The sequence below is a fragment of the Falco cherrug genome, assembly GCF_023634085.1.
Source record: "Falco cherrug isolate bFalChe1 chromosome W unlocalized genomic scaffold, bFalChe1.pri SUPER_W_unloc_1, whole genome shotgun sequence".
Taxonomy (NCBI): Eukaryota; Metazoa; Chordata; class Aves; order Falconiformes; family Falconidae; genus Falco; species Falco cherrug.
In genome coordinates, this window is record NW_026599288.1 from 12,404,278 (window position 1) to 12,418,623 (window position 14,346).

At 38.4% G+C, this 14,346-nt stretch overlaps 1 protein-coding gene across 3 annotated transcripts in view; it reads right to left on the reverse strand.

Moving 5' to 3' along the window:
* Positions 1-2,209: 2,209 nt before the first annotated feature.
* Positions 2,210-14,346, reverse strand: part of LOC129734135 (chromodomain-helicase-DNA-binding protein 1-like) — a 74,529-nt gene continuing 62,392 nt past the window's right edge. For 2 of the 3 annotated variants that reach the window (XM_055700320.1, XM_055700319.1), the window contains 4 exons: positions 12,369-12,465; positions 11,707-11,764; positions 10,540-10,750; positions 9,362-10,342 (listed from right to left, as the gene is read on the reverse strand). In XM_055700320.1, coding sequence (XP_055556295.1) covers positions 9,979-10,342; positions 10,540-10,750; positions 11,707-11,764; positions 12,369-12,465 — 730 coding nt within the window. In that variant the 3' untranslated portion in view covers positions 9,362-9,978. Of the gene's footprint in view, positions 6,808-9,361; positions 10,343-10,539; positions 10,751-11,706; positions 11,765-12,368; positions 12,466-14,346 lie in introns of those variants that run through there. The other variant, XM_055700321.1, reaches the window with a different exon arrangement.

A 14,346-nucleotide genomic window follows, 5' to 3' on the forward strand; every position in this document is an offset into this window, starting at 1 on the left:
AGCAGTGGAAGCAGAGTAATTGGTAACGCAGAGGTAAACCCATCTGGGCTGCAACACTGTGGCAAGATATCAAGATATCAGTTCCCCAGGTGGAGAACCTGGTTGTAAAGGTATATCATGTAGATGCTCATGTACCCAAGAGTTGGGCCACTGAAGAACATCGAAACAACCAGCACATATATAAGTCAGCCAAGATTGAAGTGGCTCAGGTAGATTTGGATTGGCAACATAAAGGTGAATTATTTAAAGCTCAGTGGGCCCATGTGGTGGTTTAACCCGGCTGGCAACCAAGTACCACACAGCTGCTTGCTCACTCCCCCTCACCCAGAGGGATAGAGAGGGGAATCAGAAAGGAATGTAAAAGTCAAGGGTTGAGATAAGAATAATTTAATAATTTAAACAGAATAAAGAGGTAAGAACAAAAATAATAACAATAATAATAACAAAATGGAAAGGTGGGGGAAAAAAAGGGTAAAGCAAAAGCCGTGCACACAAGCAAAGCAAAGCAAGGAATTAATTTACCAATTCCCACTGGCAGGCAGGTGTTCAGCCATCCCCAGGAAAGCAGGGCTCCATCATGCCTAATGGTTACTCAGGAAGACAAACACCATAATGCCAAATGTCCCCACCTTCCTTCTTCTTTCCCCAGTTTATATACTGAACATGACATCATATGGTGTGGAATACCTCTTTGGCTAGTTTGGGTCACCTGTCCTGGCTGTGCCCCCTCCCAGTTTCCTATGCCTCTCCAGCCCTCTGGCTGGCAGGGCCCAAGGAACTGAAAAGTCCTTGATTTAGTATAAGCCCTGCCCTGCCCTGCCCTGCCTGAAGAAGGGGGCCTGGATGAGGAGCAGCTGGCTGGAAGAGGAGCCTGGAGAAGGAAGACTGCACATACAGCAGAGGCAAGAAGCAGCGTGGACTGGCCTGAAGAGGATGAAAAAACAGCATGGATAGTAGATGAACTTTTGAAACCTTGTGGGGGATTGGTGGCTGTGCCAGGGCAAGGTGGGGGATCTACTTATTGAAGTTAACCTGGTACATGATGGTAAAAGCCTTGTTGCAGCTGGCTAGTTTTGATAGCACTGTGACAAAGTCCCTGTAGTGCACCTTAAAATTATGCTTGAGGAAAAGTCTGGGTCAGGGTCATTCATGCCTCAGGTAAAGGCAAACCTATTTGTGGGCTTGCTTTTGCTTGAGGGTCTGGGAGCACTTGGTAGCTAATGTGGAAGGATGGGGGAATTTGATCTGTGCTTCAAAGGGATTTGATTTTGGGTGAAAACAGCCAATAAACTGAGTGATGTTATTTGTTATATAATATTGTATATTGTTGCTGGGTGGCAGCAGTAGGATTTGAACCTGTGCTATCAGAGGGACTGGATACCTACTAGTACTGGATTCCTTGTGGCACTTGCTTCTACTATTTTGGATTTGAACCAGACTCCTTACCTGCCACACCAATGAAGAATTACTTTGGCAAAACCAGATAGGCACAGTTCTGATAGAATCAGAACTGACTTTAAGGTGCAACAATCCAACACCTCATACCATTTTCCCTGCCCAGGAAGACTGTTATAACAGATGGAGCCCAAGTCATGGACTAAATGAACTCAATGGACTTTAAGATAGCCAGCAGACTAAGGGAATGATAGCTGTGTATTTATATTGAAGGACAGGAGAGGTGATTGGAAAAAGTAGCTTGACATACATGACTAAATAGTAGTTTCAGCTGGTGTGGATTTAATTTTCATCTTAGAAGCTAGTATGGTGCTGTGTTTTGGCTTTGAGATTTTAAGTTCCTCAGGCCTTGCTAGCAAAAAGGCTGGAGGGGATGCAGCCAGGTCAGCTGACCTGAACTAGCCAGCTAGTCCATACCATGGGACATAATGCCTGGTTTATATACCTGGGGGTTGGCCAGGGTGGGCAGATTACTTTTAGGGGACTGGCTGGGTATCGGTCATGAGCAGTTGCATTGTGCACCACATGTTTTTCCTTTCCCTCTGGATTTTATTCTTTTCCCTTCCCCATTTCATTACAACTGTTATTGTCATTGTTGGTTTTTTTCATTTTCATTCTGTTTCAATTACTAAATTGTTCTAATCTCAACCCTCTAGTCTTACATTCCTTTCTGATCCTCCCCCCTCACCCAGAGGGATGGGGAGGAAGTGAGTGAGTGGCTGTGTGGTACTTAGTTACCAGCTGGGGTTAAACTGTGACAGGTTGTAGTCCCCATAAATTAATAAGTTCCTATTTTTGCTGATGGGATGAGATTTTACAACTTAATACTCAATATGTCATTGGCTGGTAAAATTAGTTACTGTACTTATGTCATTTTAGAGAAATTGAACACTGATGTCAGAAATTGTTTCATTTCAGTCCAACATTTTTAATCAATGTGAGTTCAATATGTGAGATGTTATCACTAAAAAATTACTATTTTGATACATACATCCTGAGACATATGATATTAGTAGAAATGTTTTTCTTTATTCACACACCTATATAACAAATTCTGAGTTGGCATAAGGCAAAATTTTTCTTGTCTGAAGATGAAAGCTTCCTGTTTGTATAATGTTTCCAACATTTACCTTGTTCATTTAAGTTTATATCACTTTATTTCCCCTACCTGCACATCTTTAACTCATCTACTAAAGCTATTTCTAAAAATGTAAACCAAGCAACATGCAGCAAAGAACAGATGTTCAAGACTGTGGTTCTGAGTCTAATTCTTGGTGGTATTGTGGTGGGTTGACCTTGGCTGGCTGCAAGGTGCCCACCAAGCTGCTATATCACTGCACCTCCATCCACAGGATAGGGGGGAAAAATAAGATGGAAAGCTCATGGGTTGAGATAAGACAGGGAGATCACTTAGCAATTGCTGTCACAGGCAAAACTCAGGGAAGTTATTTTATTGCCAATTAATAAGACATGCTGGACTGCTCCAGCATGGAGTCCTCCATAGGCTGCAGGTGGATATCTGCTCTACTGTTAACATCCAGGGGCTGCAGGGGGACACAGCCTGCCTCACCATTGCCTTTTCCATGGGCTGCAGGGGATTCTCTACTCCGGTGCCTGGAGCATCTCCTCCTTCACTGACCTTGATGTCTGCAAGGTTGTTTCTCTCACATTTTTCTTACCTTGCCATGTAAATCCAGTACAGGTACACTTAATAGCTCTTGTATTAAAGCCTGCATTCTGAGAAACTTGGAGTATATGAAACAGAGCAAATTAAAGACAGGTTGACAGCCTTCCATCTGAATTTCCTTGCTTTATGACAGTGTATTAGATCTGTATAGTGTGTGCTTGGCACTTTTAAATCAAAACCAACGTATGTATAGCTTTTTAAAGCTGCTTTTTCAAATGAGGCAAAATATTGTACGTGGAAATTGAGAAGCAAAATCATTCTTCCCATGAAACAGTTAATTCACTATAATTGTCAACACACCACTCTTAAATCACTATCAAAGCATGTTCCATTTTATTGCTCTTCACAGTATGTTTAATCATCCGCTTAACCATTTTCAGGATTGGGGCCCAATAATCTAATTAGTAAGCACTTTCAAAAAAACCAAACTTCTTGAAATCTATAAGAAGTATCATCTTTCTGGATCTCATGCAAGATTTTGGTACGTTTCCAAATCTCTTGTAAGTCAGTAGAAATTCTCCCACTTAGATCCACATATATGCAACAGCTAGTATTAACAATAGTACAGAATCCACCTTGAGATGCCAATATTATATCTAATGCCATTCTATTTTGCATAGCTATATGAGCTATTTCTGAAACTTCTTCCTGCAAAGCCTTTATGGCATCTGCAGTGTCACTGGCTATCTCTTCCATTACTGCAGATATATTTATCATTGCCTTTTCTAATTCAGCAACCCCCAACCAAGGAATAAACCACCTAGCAAAAGAATGAAATCCAGCAGGTTTTTCTATAAGGGTTTTTTTTACTCTGCCTATACCTCTGCAGGTAAGTTCTTAACCACACGTTATTACCCAGTTTCTCAACTATAGCTATATTTGGAAAAATCACTCCCAATGTACAAGTGCCTGACCATCCCGGTGGTAAAAGCTTTTTGTGCTATGCTGCCACATATCCAATATCACCCAGTCCCCAATGAAACATTCCAGTACTTACTCATAGTTAATTCTGACGGGTTCATCGGCTGCATTGACCAATCACAATGTGGGTAGTGCCCCACAAATACCCAAGCTCTATTTGTGTGTGTCTTGGTTTTATTTGTAGTAACACACTTCACGTTGGACAAGTGTGGATCCAATATTGTCCAAGTTTGGAGGTCAGTCTCATTCCAATTAGTGTATTTTGGTGTTACCCACAAGTTATTCCAATTAGTCCCAAATGGAATAGGGATACCAACTAGAGGAATGCCTTTATGAATGTATTCAGGGAAATGGGTACATACCCAACACTCGGTCTTATTAACAACCTTCATTGATCTTTCCACCATTTTCAAATGAGTATTCTGTGTCCATGAGTCCTCCTGATCTCACCGAATTTGAGAATTTATCATACCACATACCAGGCAAAATCTTATACATCTGTAAAACAAGTTTAAACAAGTATCTGCAAAGAAATCATATTAACAAACTCAAACCTCCCTGGATATACTTCAATTCTATATAGGGTCTTATTTCAGCCCAAGAACAGTTCATTAAAATATCTTGATTTTTAGTTTCAGAAGAGCCGCTTATTCTGATTTCCACTTTATTTCAGGACTCCTTTAAATCCTAGTGTAATAGATCCAAGAATCAGTTTCTTGAAGTTTTACTGCAGTATTATTTATCAGTAATACTAAATATGGTCCTTTCCACCACTCCTCCAAAGGCTCATCCTTCCAAGTTCAAAGATACACTCAATCTCCAGGTTGGAAAGGATGCACCGGCATGTCCAATGGTACAGGTGCTCTCTGTTGAATATACCTGTACAATGAGGAAAGAGTCTTTCCCAAAGACAATATATATTCAGTTAGCACCCAATCACCAGAAGTAAGCATTTGGTCTTCCTTTCCTGTTAAATTTACAGCATATGGTCTTCCGTATAATATTTCAAATGAGTTCACCTTTTCCTAACTTTTGGGGTGATTCTGATTCTCATTAAATCGGTAAGTAAAACATCTATCCATTTTAAATGAGTTTCTTGATACAATTTAGCCAATTATTTCTTTAAAAAACTATTTATCCTTTCTACTTTCCCACTAGACTGGGGTCTCCAAGGTATATGTAAATCCTGTTTTATTCCTAAAAGGGTAGAAATTGTCTGTATTACTTCTGCTATAAAGTGTGGGCCTCTGTCTGATGAGATCCCACTTGGAACTCCAAATCTTGTTATAATCTTATTTAATAATTCCTTTGTTACCTCTCTAGCTTGGTTGGTCCAGTATGAGAAAACATCAGGCCATCCTGAAAAGGTATCTATCAATACCAAGAGGTATTTATAATTATTGCATTTTGGTAATTCAGAAAAATCAATCTGCCAGTATTCTCCTGGAATGTTCCCTTTCTTTACCTCACCAGGTGGAGGTCTTAATTCCACTTTAGGATTATTTTTAGAACATATTGCATATTCTTTTACTATTTGATCAGCATAGCTTTGCATCTTTGGCCCTATTGCATATCTCCTAACACTTGCGATTATAGTACTTGCTCCCATGTGAGTTCCTTCGTGTGTCTGCTGTAGCAACTTCCACATAATGGGAGCTGTTACCAAACACTGTCCAGTAGATGTTACCTACCATCTGTCTGAAGTCCTTATATATTTTAGCATCTTAGCGAATTCATTCTCCTTTTCATTGTATTTGGGCGCTTCAGTTCTCATTACATTTTGAGGAATCAAGGCTCCCATTATTGCTTCATGGGCTGCTCGTTTTGCTGTTTCATCAGCCTTACAATTCCCTTGTGTGACTTCAGTATGTCCAGGTTGGTGAGCCTTACAATGAATTATGGCCACTTCCTTAGGTTAGGTTTCTAATCCATGCTTAATAGGTGACCCTTGTGAGGTTAAAACTCCTCTTTCCATAATTCCCCATGTGCATGTATCACTCCAAAGGCATATTTAGAGTCAAAACATATATATATATATATATATATGCTTATTTATCTTGTGACAATTTCAAAGCTCTAGCCAAGGCAATTAATTCAGCCTTTTGTGCTAAGCATTTGATGGCAAGGGTTGTGATTCAATCATATCCTTCAAAGTTACCACTGCATATCTGGATCATTGTTCTCCATTCAGCGTAGAGTCCACTCCTGATTTTCCAATGGAACATCCTTCAAATCTGACCTACTGGAAAAGACTTGTTCAACAGTTAATATACAATCATGCTCTAGGTTTGTATCATCAGATACCAACAACAAAGTAGCAGGATTCAAAGGGATTGTTACCTTTAAACTTACATCGTCCAGTTCCAATAATACTGCTTGACATTGGGTCAGTCTACTAGGCAATAACCAGTGATGTCCTTGTTTTTCCAGCACTGAGGTCACAGCATGTGGTACAAATCAAAGTATCTAATCCAATTTTTTCTTCCATTTTCATAGAATATTGTTTCTTTTTTTGTTTTTTTTTTTTTCTTCTTTTCTTCTTACCAGTTTGGAGTTCTGTTTTAATTCTGCCTTTATTGGTGTGCTGTTACCTTTCCTGGTACTTCAATAGCCCATATCAATGGAAAGACAGCATCCAGGATTTCTTAGGAGATTTCTGGTTCACTTCATTGTTCCCCTTGCAGCAGATATATTTGTGCCTTCCAGGCATTTTCTGTTGGGATATGCAACTGTGGGAAAATCACCTTGAAGGGGGGGAATTAGAGAAAATCGTGTCCTAATAGAAATATAGTATTACAGAAAGATTTTTTAGGGTAAAATACAGCTATCGCCTTCAGGATGGTTGGCATGCATGGAATCTACATCATCACAGTTCCCTAAGCAACACACCCTGCCAGCTCAGCACATGCTGATAGGAGTGACAGAAGATGGAGAGGAGTGGAGACCCTGCGGCCATGCTCTGTCATGCTCCCTGCAGGGATGGGAACTTGATGTCACCACACAGCTGATAAGCTGCATACCAGTTGTCACATGAAGAATCCATGAGATGTCTGTGGCTGAGCCAACCATTGAGGCAAAATGAAATAATCTCATTGTAATACTAACACACACCTCCATCTCAAAGTTACCTGCCTCCAAGGTACTACTACACCTCACTGGGCACATGATACCAGTTAGTAATAACAATATGTATGACTAGAGTCACTCAAGCGCCACCTAAATGTGATGGAAATGGACTAGTCCTAAACTGAAATAAGTCCAGGGCAGGGGGGGAACTGTTGTCTAAACTCCCGGATTACCCAACTCTGATTCAGTTTTCATAAAGCTAGGTCAAACTGACTCACTCTCTAAAGTTGTTACGAATGAAGGGACTTCTAATCAAGGTAGTCAGCCTTGGGGAGCATGAGAACAGATACTGAAAAGAACACTGTTATCTAAGTTATGCAGAAGGTATCTCTGGAGGTATTTAAAAGACGTGTAGATGTGGTGCTTAGGGACATGGTTTAGTGGTGGACTTGGCAGTGTTAGATTAACAGTCAGACTCAATGATCTCAAAGGTCCTTTCCAACCTAAATGAATCTATGATTCCATGCATGGCAGCTGAAACAACTGAATCTTTATCAGCAGCATGAGTTCTCTTGGAGCTGCCAGAATTCTTACTTCCTAAAACCTCTTGTAGAGAACAACACTAAGATCTGAAACAAGAGGCTTCTTGTCAAATGGATACTTCAGAACTGGACACACTCCTCAACAACTTACCATTATAAAATAACAAAATAAAGATCAAATCTGCATGCATAGAAAATAAATTATAAATGGCTTATTTGCAAGGATATGGTGCATATCTTATTATTTAGGAGAATCCCATAACAGTCTATCTCATAAGCCATGGAAAACATCTCTACCATCAAACTTCATCCCTCTCTGCATTCAGTTAAGTCTTAAACAGCAATAACATGATTAAAGTTAACAACCTAAACAGCAACTAATTAACAAAGATTCTAACCAAAGCCACCAAGTATGTTCTGTCTTGCTTATCTCTGAAAGACACAAGATGCCTTTGACAAAAGTGGACGCAGATTAACCATGTCACATAGACATGATCAGCCACAATGCCATGCTAATATAGCTACACTGATGGTAAAGCAGACTTAGTGGGAATGCTCTATTGATGTGTTATCATAGTGGATCCAAGAGTCCAGCTCACTACCCAAACTGTAAGAACTAGGCAGTAGTTGTGGATGCTCCAATTTCTAGTTTTTCACCACTGGAAGAGGAAGATGCATAGCACACATGCACAACCTTACTTGGCACCACTAAACACTGCTTCAGTAATTAAGCTCAAAAGCACGGTTCAAAACCCTCCCACCCCTGGGAAGATGAAGAGCTAAGAAATGAAGAAGCATTAATTATCTGAGTTTCAGCCTACATTAAGTTAGCTTAAACGTACTTGGGAAATGTTATTAACTTAGAACATGTAGCAGCTGTGCCTACAGTGAGATTATAACAGACAGGTACTCTGATGAGGTTTTGGTTCAATTTTAATGCTTTCATGTAAACCTGGTTAATTGGAAAAAAATGCTCAACATGTTGCAAGATGAGAAAAATTGGAGCAACACGTTTCCTCCAATCACATGATGCCAGGGTAGACATTTATCTTCCCTATTTATGTTGTGTATTAAAATTTAGTACTAGAGGTTAATATTTTTATGGTTAAATGAGAAAGATACACTGTAGAAAACACCAGCAGAAAACAAGAGCCCACATATCCTTTTAAATTTAATTTGTCAGACAGAAGTTATCTATGTACATAGAAGTTATCTATTTATTATAATAATCCTATTAATAGAAAGCCATTCAAATCTAAAATGTTAACTGGCTGCATAGCACATTTGACATTATTGCCCATTTTAAGAGGGAAAACAAGTATATTTCTAATAAATTTTGGCTGATTTGGATTCAGAAGTGTTCAGATATTGAACACTCCTTCTTTAAAACTAATAGACTGGAAAAAACTTTCCAGATCACAGTTTAGCTGAATATTTCCCAACATTTCATTACAACAAATCACAGTATTGACAGTTTAATATAAAAATGAAAACAAAACATGAATCTGAAGTATCCAATAAAAAGGGCGGACTAAATGGAATAAAAATGCTCTCTTTCCCCATTTTTGCATTCTGAACAGTGATTTCATTTTATTTAAAAGTGTTAGTATACTGACTTTGTTTCATACTTGTGTACTTGTGACAACACCTGAGTTGGTGGGGAAAGGAACAAGAAAAAAAAAAACCCAGCTAATTTTCAACCATTTATTTTATTTTGTAAAAAGGCATTATTACAACTGATCACAAACAGGAGAAATCCTGGCTATTTTACAGTTATAGGTACAGAACTTAAATATTCAAGCTTGTGATGAAAAGCGGCAAGGTGGTTGCAGTGTACAATGTAAACAATTAGCTTTAGGAAGTGAACAAAAATCCTTGAGAATTCTTTACTAAAAAAACAAAACAAACTCCTCATTCCTTCCTGAAACATAATCACAGGTCAGTGTTTAAAAATTCATTTGCAAACATAATTTAAACTGTGTTCAGCCTAAAAACAGTTTTATGAAATCCAGTCTGAATGGGGCAGTGTTGAGGTCCCTGTAAAAGTAAAGATTTTCCATTTCTTGGGGGGGGGGGGGGGGGGGGGGCACGGAAAGGTGCCACAACCTTTGCAGCACAGTGCAGCATAAACTTTAAATACAAAAATATTTTTATATTGTTGGGATAATAGACCTTGCATCCTGGAAAGAAGTAACAATACTGCTACTGACAGAATATTCAGTCCATATCTTTCAAGTCACATAAGGCAATTACTGTGTTAGCTTACTGTATATGGCTAAAAGAAGGTCCAGACAATGTCAGTCTTTGTTATGTTTTCCGGCTACTCCATGTATGTTCAGGTGTACTTCTGTGATCTGATGAGTGTTCAAATGGAGATCTGTGTTCTAAAGGAGATCTTGAGCCATAAGGAGACCTCTGATCTAATGGTGACCTTGGGCCACTACCAGAAGCTCTGTGGTCCATTTGCCAGTCTGAGTGGTACCTATAATCCCTGGAAGATTTATGATGACTGTACTCTGAAGTGGAATGGTGATCTAAATGTATCCTGTGGTCTGAATGGGAACGGTGATCTGAATGAGGCCGACTGTCTTTTAAACTTCCTTCCAGGTTTGACCTGTGATCTCTGCTCCTGTGGTCATCCAACTTTCTATGTTTACTATCACTATAGTATCTGAAAAGATTTACTTATATTAGTATTACTGAACACATAGTAAGAACTATAATTATGTCAATTCAACAGAACTGCATTAGAGAAATTTCTTTGTCATTCTGCATTCTCAGAAAAGATACTTTGGTGCTTACTAGAAGCATACTGCAAAACCAGGAAGGGAATTCTTAACAGATTTGACAATTGCCGAAGCAATTTACCTGCTGTCTTGTTTATAGTGAACCCAGTCTCTGTGGTCTTTTCCATTGCTGAAGGCTGAATAGGACCTTTTCCTAGAGTCACTTTTCTTATAAGCATCTCCCTGATGCCTGTCCTTAAGACGATCATGGTATTGTGACAAATGTCTATCAGAAGAATAACTGTCCCTGCTACTGTCATCATGGTTTGTATTCTCTTTCAGTCTTTCAACATCTGTTTAATAAAGCAGAGGTTATAAGGAAGTCTCATAAACTATAATTTTTTTTCTTCACCAATTCAAACAGCACTTCTACCTGTCAGATTTAAAGCAATGTGAAAGTGGCGTTATAATTTGCAAAACAAGATCTAAACAACTGAAAGACAAATGCACTAATGTGAGTGAACGAAGAGAAACCTCAGAAGTAAATAGAGGGTAAGCAAGCTAGAAACGTAGATATATAGAGCTGAGAAACTAAAATTTTCCACTTTACAGACTGAATGGAGAGGATCAGTATGGTCCAAATGAGTAGTGAGTAGAGACCAAATCCCTTTAGAAGAGCAATTTTAAACAGAATGGTAGGAAGTTCCTCTCTAAGGAGAGATAGCCCTAGCATGAACATCAGTTTTAGAGGTATACCTTGCTAATGAAAGTTTTTTAATGGTATTCCTAAAATACATTTTACTCATTTTAAACCCATGATAACATACTCAAAGTTTTACATAACATGATATAAAACCAGGTAATACAAGAAGGCAAGTGTGGGAGCATAGAAAAACAGCCCTATTGTCAACAATAAAAGACATCCCATAAAACTGATTGCTAACCATGACTTCAGGGAATATCTTTCTTATAATATGGTGACATTACAACTGCTACAAACAGAAGTTTACAAGTGTTGAGTTGGCCTCTCTCCCACCTCAAAATTAAATACAAAAGTGTTTTTGTTTTTTTTTTCTAATTAATTTACTTTCAAAGAATGGCCAAATAACTTGCTACTAAAATCAGTAAGTACCAAATTCAGTCTGTGCTCAGTTGAATTTCATCAGCAAACTAGTGAAGTTATGCTAAGTCAGCCTATCCCTATGATATCTAACAGTATGGGAGTTCTAGGAGACAGTTTTAAGCTTATTTCATTTTACATACCATCATTTAAGATATCCAGCACAATAATATGCTCAAGATTTCTTACCTGGATTTCTAATTACATGTGTATTCATATTGCTGCTAATACTCTGGTCACTGTGTTGCTAAAAGAGACAAGTACAAAAACTGTCATTGATAAATCCCAAAGTTGCATCTGAATTCTTCAGAAAATATCCTAAAAAACCAGACTAGTCTACTGTAGAGGAATGAAGCTGGGTTAATTAACATTGATAATATCCAGCTGTGGGCTGGCTTCCAAGGCAGCGGGTTGGCTGATGGGGATAAGGTGCAGCTGTGGCTGGTTCCTGCTAAATGGTTAAATAGCTCTAAGGGAGATAGAAGAGGGGCAGCTGATGAAGAGAGATTGGGAAAGGAGTCTGTGTGCGTGCGTCTGCCCGTGCGTGCGTCTGCCCTACATGAGGAGGGCCAAGGAGAAGGTAGCAGAGGGACTGGCTTAAAGAGTAAGAAAGATCTTAGAAACCTTGTGAGGGATTGGTGGCCACGCTAGGGCATAGGTGTGCTAACTACTTATTAAAGTTAACCTGGTATGTGATGGTTTGCAGCTAGGTAGTTTTGAGAGTGCTGTGACAGTTTATTGAACAGTAAAATACACTTAAAATGTATTGAGTGTACTAAATTGATACTTAATAAACAGTTATAAATCTTTGAATATAAATTTTTATATTTAGAGGAGTCTGAAAATATTACCTGAGATTCTTGGCGTTTTTTGATTGCATGCTTATACAGCTTGTGCAGCTTTCTAGCATCAAATTCTGTAAACTTGGAGACAAAAATCCACAAGTTTCTGAGGAAAAAGAGAGATTATAAGTCTTTCATATATTAGTTTTATTGTATCATACAACAGAACATGGACTTAAACCAAAATCATTGTAAAGTCTGTGTATTGGGTCTGGCTGAGCCCCATAGCAGCCCTCACAGTGCTGTGCTTGTATTGGTAGCTAAAAAGGTGGTGATAACACACCAGTGTTTTGGCTACAGCATCAAGGCTGTCTCTGCAGTCTTTCCCCCCACATCACCAGTAGGCTGGGGGTGGGCAAGATCTTGGGAGAGACATAGCCTGGACAGCTGACCCAAAGGGATATTCCATACCATATGACATCTGCTCAGCTAGAAAAGCTAAGAGGAAGGGGGGGTGGGGAGATGGATTAGTTATTTACAATGTTTGTCTTCTGGAGCAACTGCTACACATATTGAAAAGCCCTGCTTCCTGGGAAGTGGTTGAATATTGCCTGCTGATGGGAAGTAGAGAATAACATCTTTTGTTTTCCTTCACTTCTGTGTGTGCAACTTTTGCTATTGCTTTGTTAAACTGCTTTTATCTTGACCCGTAAGGGTTTTTTTTCTCCATCTTCTTTTCTTCCCCCCTGTTCTGCTGAGGAGGGGAATGATATAGCAGCTTGGTAGGCACCTGGAGTCCAGCCAAGGTCATCCCACCACAGTCTGTTACACAGAATATTAATTCCTTTAAGAATTTGTCATTTTATAATATTTATCACAATGACTGCCAAATGAAAAGTAGCATTACTGGTAATTCTGTTAATATAATTATTTGTGCAATTGCATAAAAAAGTAGTTTTCAATTTGTTGTGCAAGTCTTCTGAAAGATTGTTTGAAATGTGTCAGAAAACATGAGTATTTACTATTCTGTAAAGATTCTTCCAAACTTGAAATCTCTTGCAGTGTAAGAAATTTGACCTAAATGCCATATTTTCTACAGATATCAGGGACAGGATTTTTCCACAGAATGCCGAAGCCTGGTCAAAACTTTTGAAACCAAATGAGAAATCTGAAAGAGGATGGAAATAGCACGGCAAAAACTTTGATCTAATCTATGCTATGAAAGACGAAAGGAAAATAAATCAACACTTTTGGTGTCAAAAAGCCAAAACCCTAAAGATGTTTGCTTCTATGATTGCAGACACCAGATCTGAAGTCTAGAATTCTTTTGGCAAAATTTACAGGTGAAGTGCTTAAAAGTGTACAGAATACCACACTGTTCTTATTAGTGCTTAGTTCAGAAACATCTCAAGTGTGTAGGTTCAAGAAGCATCTATTTGCTCTTTCACAGTGATTTAAACATTATAGTTTTGGCATAAAGGTTTGCAAAAGTAGATGTAACCAGCCAATGGTGTGCCCAATGACATCTGTATAAGAAATACAGAATGAATACCTTTACTATATTCTATGACTTAAAGACAGATTAAATACATTTTAATAATCTATATATGGTCTTGTAGTAGCATTATTATGAATTAATATTATAGTAGCTCTACTATGGTAAACATATTTCTTTAAGTGGAAATTCAATGTGTCTTTTTTGTGTATTTCAGTTCACCCTAATATTTTGAAGTAAAGCAAGTGCAAACAGCAGGAATATTTTATGTTAACAACAGTCTGCAAGGAAATTAAACACTTGACTGAGTGTTGTATATGGAACTGCAAGGATAGATTTGCAACCATAAAGGATTAAAGTGCATATTATAAAACTAACTCAAATTGTATGAAGAACTTAACAACAAAATATAACAAGCTTATAAACCAACATTTTTCTTACTTTTTCCCCTGAAGTTGTCACCTCACAGATGCATAAGAACAATTAAAAATCTTCTTTCATTTTGAAATACATCTGGGTATGGTATAAATGTTTTTTATAAAGTCACAGTTA